This window comes from Pundamilia nyererei, unplaced genomic scaffold, assembly GCF_000239375.1.
Source record: "Pundamilia nyererei isolate P.nyererei 1_Seehausen unplaced genomic scaffold, PunNye1.0 scaffold00186, whole genome shotgun sequence".
Lineage (NCBI taxonomy): Eukaryota > Metazoa > Chordata > Actinopteri > Cichliformes > Cichlidae > Pundamilia > Pundamilia nyererei.
The window spans coordinates 223,193-231,187 of NW_005187587.1; the positions used below are offsets into that span (position 1 = coordinate 223,193).

The 7,995-nt window shown below is 40.0% G+C and overlaps 1 protein-coding gene across 17 annotated transcripts in view; it reads left to right on the top strand.

Moving 5' to 3' along the window:
* sorbs2a (sorbin and SH3 domain containing 2a) overlaps nt 1-7,995 on the top strand; it is a 69,703-nt gene that overhangs the window by 32,128 nt on the left and 29,580 nt on the right. For 14 of the 17 annotated variants that reach the window (XM_005746944.2, XM_005746946.2, XM_005746943.2 and 11 more), the window contains 6 exons: nt 2,859-2,914; nt 3,612-3,701; nt 4,901-4,927; nt 5,056-5,180; nt 5,497-6,120; nt 6,802-7,218. In XM_005746944.2, coding sequence (XP_005747001.1) covers nt 2,905-2,914; nt 3,612-3,701; nt 4,901-4,927; nt 5,056-5,180; nt 5,497-6,120; nt 6,802-7,218 — 1,293 coding nt within the window. In that variant the 5' untranslated portion in view covers nt 2,859-2,904. The remainder of the gene's footprint in view (nt 1-2,858; nt 2,915-3,611; nt 3,702-4,900; nt 4,928-5,055; nt 5,181-5,496; nt 6,121-6,801; nt 7,219-7,995) is intronic. The other 3 variants (XM_005746953.2, XM_005746951.2, XM_005746954.2) reach the window with 3 other exon arrangements.

Sequence of the window (7,995 nt, forward strand, 5' to 3'; positions counted from 1 at the left end):
TGTGTGTGTGTGTGTGTGTGTGTGTGTGTGTGTGTGTGTGTGTGTGTGCTTGTTTCTGAGAGCAAGATTTATGAGGACACAGGGTATGAGGGTGAGGATTAGGTCTTGAGGGACAGAAAGTATCCCATGTTGTCTTCATGCACTCCCACAAATATTAGGATTTTATTTGCCAACCAAAATTAGCTGTGTTTGGAAGAATGAAGCAGTGAATATGGATAAACTAATCAAAGACATGGTGCTTGAAGGTTATGTCAAGAAGAATACAGATTAAAAAAGAATTTGTCAGTAAACGTTACTTCATGATGAAAAACATGCTGATCCCATCTCTTATTGGGTGATAAGCAGGATACCTCTTGTAATTTAATTTATCTATTTAATGTACTCTTGTTTCGTTCCATCTCAGGGTGAGTTTGCTTATATAACTGCTTTACTGTGGGTCTACCCTGCTCTGAAGCAGATGGACACAGGGCTGAGCAGAGGAAAGTGTAGTAAAAATAATATTGTGTAACTGTAAGTGATAAAAGATTCAGCACTCAAAATCTCAAAGCCAGGGCAAAATATCTATAAGTTATGATAATAAAGATCTGTGGCCAAAATAAAAACCCTTACCTGATTTATATTTGGCCCACCTCAACTTGTTACACACCTCTCGAGCATTTTGAGCTCACTGTGTACCTGCTACATTTTATCCTTTTGCACTTGTGCCTCTGCAGTGCATGCTGAATCTCCCCCATTATCAAAGTGACTACCCTTCAGCTTGATTTTGAATTTTGGAAAGTGGTTGAAGTTGCAGGCAGCAAAGATTGGCACCTAGTCCAGGTGGTGAGTGAAGGTTGTGTTTGTGTGGCTAGAAAACACAGTTATAGTACAGCTGACGGTCTCAGCCTTGGGGTCGAGGATATGATGCAGCTGAAAACTGCTTCTGCATCGCTGTTCTCATCAATGATGATGCTCCTTACAGTCAAGTGAGGAGCATTATCAGGCCAAAAGGGTGATCTAAAAGGACAACCTTATTGGGTGACTGGCCAAATCAGGTAAGGCCTCAGTCACACTGGCTTGGGCCATTTGGCAACCCCCTGGCAACCTCTGGTTGCTGTAGTCTATTCCCCCAGTGTTGGCTGGAGGCATCTGGCTGATGCCTGATAAAAATCAGTTGAAAAGAGGCTGTTGCACAGATGCCCCTCATCTACAAACACTCGCCGTCTACTCTCCAAGCTGAGAAACTTTTCAAAGTCCAACACAATCTGGAAACAAAGAATGTTTGCCTTCATAGTAAAAGTTGTTCATAACTGCTGCAACCAACACGTTTCAAAACATTTACTATGAAGGAAAGTAGTCTCCATCCCCCGTTTGCATCACACTTCTTAGTTTTACTATTGCTTAGCAAGTAGTTTGTTACTATTTGTAGAAGATTCTGTGTCTTCAATTGGGAACCAAAGCAATCACAAGAAGGTTTGTCGTGCAGCACTGTATAACCCTGCAACCAAATCGACTGTCAACAGGCTCCCACAACACACTTTTCCCTAGTGACTAGTGGTTACCAGGGGTCTCCAGTCTCTACGCCTGCGTCAATTGATTTCACAGCAGATGCTAGCAACTGTCTCCTAACCGATCAGGGATTATAGATTTTTCCCTCATGGCGGGTAGTTTCCTGATGGTCTTTAGCCCCGAATGAGCTCTGTGTGACTGGGGCCCAAGACAGTTTCATCACACCTTGTGCATTTCTTAAAACCATTACAAGCAAACAAATAGAATCTGCTGACAGGAAAATAAAGTCCCTGTGATGGTAGATGTGTTTCACTATGTTTTGTATTACAAGTTAATGGTTGTAGCTGCATGTTTTTTGTCTTTTGTTTGTTATGTGTACATAAACTACTTAGTTGTAAATGAAATGGTTCTGAGAGGCTGGTGCTGTAGTTACTTGTATAGTTAGCAGCAATAAATGTTTCTTAGTTACTTCAAACTTAGTCTGTCATTAAAACTATTTTGTATTTATCTCCTTGTTAAGACTGGAGTTGTGAGTATGGTCTAATACAGTATGTACTAAAATGCTGGGTCATCCATCTCGTGCCACTCATTACTGGGGACAACTGCTAAGGCAGTTTACACATTTATGTCAGAAAACAATTGCATACCATCCCCCAAATAAGCACCAGTAAATGACAGCTGTAATTATCAGGACCTCACATGCGTGCAAAGAGGCCCTAAGCTGTCACAGTGTTGAAACAAATGTCTGGTGATACATGTGTTTTGTCAGTGAATATAATCTGTTTCATCCTTTTTAACAAACTGGCAACATACAGCTATGGGGCATATAGCCCAAACATCTGTGCATTTCTCTCCTCAGCTCTAAGAATAGAAAGATAAAAAAAACAGAGTTAAACAGAATCAGGCAGTGTTAGCGATGTGAGTCTTGTTTCTTTGTAAAACAGGTGTGCTGTTTGCTTGTCAGTTGTAATGATTCTTTGCCTTTGATTTGTGTCCTTTTCCTGTCACTCGTATATCCAATAGTTTATATCGTTTATATCGTTTTTTAGAAATCATTTATTGCTGTTTCTCAGTGAAAAATGATCTATTCCATGTTTACAAAATACTATCATGCACCCAGCCTGCCATCATTTCTCAGAATGGAAAAAAAGCCAAATTAGTGAGCACACTAAAAACTAATCACCGTCATATGCTTGGTTGCAGTAAAGCAGGTACCTCGCTACAGTTTTGTGTTTTAACACTGGAATCTCCAAAATCTGCTTTTGAGGTTTTACCCTCAAGAAGATCTATTTGAGGTCTTGGATTTGAAACTCTATTCAAACAGTTTAAATCTCTTTCTAAAATACTTTGTATTTTGTTTTGTTTTTTAGGAAAGTGTGTACCCCTGCTGCCGATCAGTAAGAAGTGCTCTTCAATATGAATACAGGTACAGTATATATCCAAAAACAAGTACAGAGTGCAGCGTTTACAGGATCGTTGGGAAGTCCCCCTTCCACCTGTCCGATCCATGTCTTGCTTTTGTTTGGAAAAGTTAAAATAATTTTGTCATGTGGGTTTATCAGTCATGACGGTGATGAGCATACATGAAACTTTTACTACAAAACAGTGTCTTATATAAGACTTCAGGTTATAAGTGTAAAATTGATTCATCTATGAGAAAAATGGGAGAAATATAACAAGAAAGAGCATGTTTTACATTTCTGCCTGTCGTCATGTCATGATCATAAAATCATTAGTTTGGGATTTTTTTTTAATTTATTTTTTGGTAATAACCCAGTTCAGAATCACGTTGATTTAAAAACAACTAATGTCTCACTTTATCTCTTGTAAATATTTAGGTTAGTGGAAGCTAATGCAGTAAATCATATTGACTTTGATTTGTTCACTTTTGCAGTTCTCGTGTTTGCACAGCTTTTTCCTAATTTTCTATTGAGCGCCAGTAAAAATCAGCTACATGAAATGCATGTGCTTTGCCTCCAAATCTGCCTTTGTTTGCAATATTGTTACTGTAATTATTATCTCTCCGGCTGAATGCATTTGTTTATGGCAGTATGCGCACAAGCATGTGCATGTATGCTTCAGCTTTTGCTTCTATGATCATCTGCCTGGCTGTGATTTCTCAGATAGCGGAGGATATGCTCGCAAATGTGTGGCCTTGTCACTCATGCTCTCTCCCATGAAGAGGGTCCAGAGCTCACCAAATCTAGCCACAGGTACTAACACTCACAAACATACAAATGAACATAACTATTTCCCAAAATAACCCAAATAAAAGGCCGCTGCAAGTGTTGGCTGAGCCAAACTATCGGTCAAGGACATGAGGTACATCTAAGTGGCTTGTTGTTGTTGAAAATCCTGTTATGGCTTGAACACATTTGAAATACTTTGAAATAGGCTGTGGCTGCCTCGGTATGCTTAAGCAATGTTTGGATTGTGGGATGCTATTTTTTCCTAATCAGTTCATTGTGTAATTCTTTCATGTCCTTTTGTTCATTTCCTTCTTTTGCTTCCTTCACTCATTCGTCATATTTGTATCTATGTGCTGTTATTCTTTTGCTTCTTCTTTGTAGAAGTGATATTATGTTCTCACATCCCACAATGTCTTCTCCCTGTCTATGTGTATATTACCTTAATGTTTTTAAAGGTTTTTTTTTAATATATGTTTCTTTTTTTGGTTAGGCATTACACTGTTTCCTTGACCTAAGCTAAATTATCCTCAGATACTCTGTGTACAGAAAATGGCATCGTTACTGTTACACTAGATTCACCACAGAGTACTATTGTTTGTGAGTTCAGTGTTAAATTAGATTACAGTTATTTGATTGTATTTTTAGTCATAGGAAGCAAGTTCAGTCACTGAAGCAAATGCTGATATTTTTTTATGCCAGGAGTTTGAAATGCAGAAAAAAATCATTTTGGCATAGATTTTGATATTACAGTTTGATAACTGTCTCTATAGACTCTCGATTTCTTTGATTTCCTTTTAGATAATTTCAAGTTCACTCAAAGACATTTTTAGGTTATCTCACATATTTTCCTAAAGCTCCAACTTGCCTTTCTTGAAGTGGCTCATAGTGGATTTTAACGTTTGCTTTAGATGATGCTCCTGTTACAGCGTGAAGCGTGAAAATTGCTTCAAGAATGAGTTTTCTGTCTCTATCCTTTAAGCTGACGGGAAAGCAACCTCAAGAGGAAACCCACACACACGTTGTAGCATGCAGGGGGGAAAATCATTAGCTGTTAAAAATGCAGTAGAAGCAGTTCTTGGTAATTAGGTGTGAATTGTATCTTGATGTTTAAGAGCTTTTTAAAAATGTTTGCACAGTAGGTGTATATTGGAGTTTGTTACAGAGATGAATGTAAGGAACACTCAGCCATGTTGCTTATTATTGCTGTGTCCTTTTTTCCCCAGGGAGTGATTCTCACTCATCGGACTTGGGTAAGTGCCTGATGCTTTTGGTGATTTCTGGTGGACAATCCTAACACTGCTGTAAAACATCCCACATGATCCCAGCAAACTTGGTCAGAAAACATTAGTAATGGTAAAATTACTAAATTTATCTTCAGATTCTTGGCGGTCACACAGCGCAACAGACGGCCTTAAAAACGGAGATGCTAGCAGCTCATCGCTTGCTGCCAAAGGCTTTCGCAGCGTCAGACCCAATCTGCAGGACAAAAAGTCCCCCTCACAGGTGAAACATCATTCACAGTACACTGACAGACACTCACGCATTTATTTCTGTTGTTGCTATTTAAAATTTAATTACAAGTGTAATTTCATGATGTGATGTGCTTCTGTTGGCTTTTGAGTGTCTGAGTGGGGAAAAAAGTTATTTTTAATGTCATTAGGAATTTGGATAATATACATATATTGTTGCTGTATTCTAAAACAAGTATTTTAAACTTTCTGATCTCATGCTTTGTGCTGATGATTTTTTTTTTCTGTTTTGTTTTTCTTTTTTGCTGTTTGAACTTACATTGGTTGCCACTTTCTAATTGGCTAACAAGGATATCAGTCCATTGCCATTGCCACCCCCCAGAAAAGAGAGTTTTCACTTCTCGCCTGCAGGCACTAATCCTCAAAATTACAGTTCCCGTATTGGCCTGGCTAATGATTTGAGTCCTGGAATGCTAACAATCACTAAAAATGAGCAAGCAGTCTTGAAAGAGTCCTACACTGTAAGAAGCACATCATCCTACTCATACTCAGAAACCAGTGCAAACACAGTCCAGCAGCTGAATGAGTCCGTTGTCTCGAATGACACAAGCAATGCTAATACAAAAGAACGTAAGGTGTCTTCCCTTACACTAACTCCTGTCACCATCCCTGATCCTCCTGCACACCTCAATTCTTGTGTTGATCCCCAACATAAGACCCAAACCACAGGGTCCCCTCCACTCACTTCCTCACCTCCACAAAGAAGTCCCATCCTATCTCAACCCGTGACACAGACAGCTTCCATTTCTGTCCGCTTGGACAAAGAGAATAAAAAAAATCCTGCTTCATCTAAGACAAACTCCAAAGTGGAACTCGAGGTCTCAGATCAAATGGCAGCTCCAGCTCCATCCCAGGTGGAGATGACGAAGCCTCCTCCTGCAATTCCACCAAGGCCTTCTCCTGCAAAACTGTTGGTACATAACTGACTACAGACCGGTACAGCAGAGCAAAATACACAGTTGTGTTCATTTAAGGTCACTTTAATCCAGACACTGGGTTTATGTCTTGGTGACATCAAGACTGATTAAAGGGTAACACACCAACTGCATCATGTCACTTGGTTGCAGTAGGTCCCCAGAAATAACAGAAGTAGTCAAGCTACTATTACAGTGATGGCCCAAATTCTAAACTAGCTTCTTTTCTTATATGTTGAGTCTGACTGTGGCATTCTGTTAAAGCAGATATACCGTAGGGGTTTTAATGCATGTCTCCTACTTGTGTGTGTTGCCCTTTAGTTCATTCTTGTTCTTGATAATACCTTCCACTGAACCAAACAGTGATTCTACATTTGTGTGAACTTGTACTGCATTTTAACCAAGTGTATAATATGTTGTACACCACAGTTAATTACCATGTAATCTGGTGCTTTTTCTGCAAAGTGTGAATTAACAAAACATCTTCAGTTTCCAGCATTAATGCGTTCAGAAGAGGGTGCTGCAGCTTTATGACACAGTGTGGTTTCACAACAGTAATTCACCTGTTGTCACATGTTATTTTTACACATCCCTTTTGACACCATGTCTAATAAATTATATCACTAAGCACTCTCCTCCTTTCCTCCTTTTCCAATGAATTACCTTTTATTCCAACCTCAGGGGCCTCCCTCGCCTGACCCCACAGCACGGCACTCCCCCTATCGCTACCACAGCTCAGAGTCACTTGACTACCTGTCAGGTCTAATGCCCAAGGCACTATCACCCACTCCGTATGTCCCAAGTGGAGCTGGTGGCACAGCTGGTGCGGCCAGCGGGCCAAGCCACGGCGCAGTCAGCAGTGTGAGCTGTGCCTCGCCCTCGGCTTCCCCCGTTACCGTGTCAGCTCTCAGCCACTACTCGACATCCACGGTCGGTCTGCTGGACGAGCTGCAGATCTGTAGCCTGGACTCGCCTGTCGCCTCACCCACGCCATCGCCCACTCTGAGCCATGTCTCTACCTACACGCCCACTGCTGGCCGTGATGATGTGCTAACAACCTCTGTGGCCTCCACTGCTGCAGCAGCCACTTTCACTAATGTAATTATCCAAGTCACCTCTATAACATACATCATTACCAAGAACAGTTGATTCCCACGCTCCCTCCACTCATTTTGATGGCTGAATCAGAACTCTACAAAGTGTGTGATCACTACCAATTTTTAACTTTCACTAACTGTTATCTACACCCTACCTGTCAGATACTGAAATTAAATCCAGCCCTCTTCGTTCCCTTATTATGTTAATGTCTGTACTCATTCAAACATGTCTATGCGTGTCTATATTTCTCCTTTTGTCGTTTTTGCCATCGTGTTTCTTAAGGCCAGTTCATATCAAAAATTCATGATGCAATGGAGTGATTTTTCTAAGGTGAAGGTGCAGTACTCTGCTGGAAGCCATTAGCTATGGGTTATTAGCATCAAAAAAGACTGAACTCCTGCTGTTTTTCTTCTTTCTTTCTTTTTAGCACTGCAGCATGTGTTTGGACTGTAATTATGTGACCATTCAGCTCATTATATTACACTGCAAATAGACATATTCTACTTTATTGTTTCTCTATGTTATGCTAGGAGAACATACATGTGTATGCTGTGTTTGCAGTTATGCAAGTATGATATTGAAAGCAGTAGATTTCATTTTGGTAAACTTGTTTCTTAGCATTTTAATCTCATTTTTGCCTTTGGGGAGAGCATGCAGTGCTTTATAAATGCATGTAACTACACTGCTAATCACTATGTGGATAACAAGTGTTTGCAAAAGTACTCTAAATACAGAATTCTTCAAACCTTTTTTTTTCAATGAGATATACAATGTTAC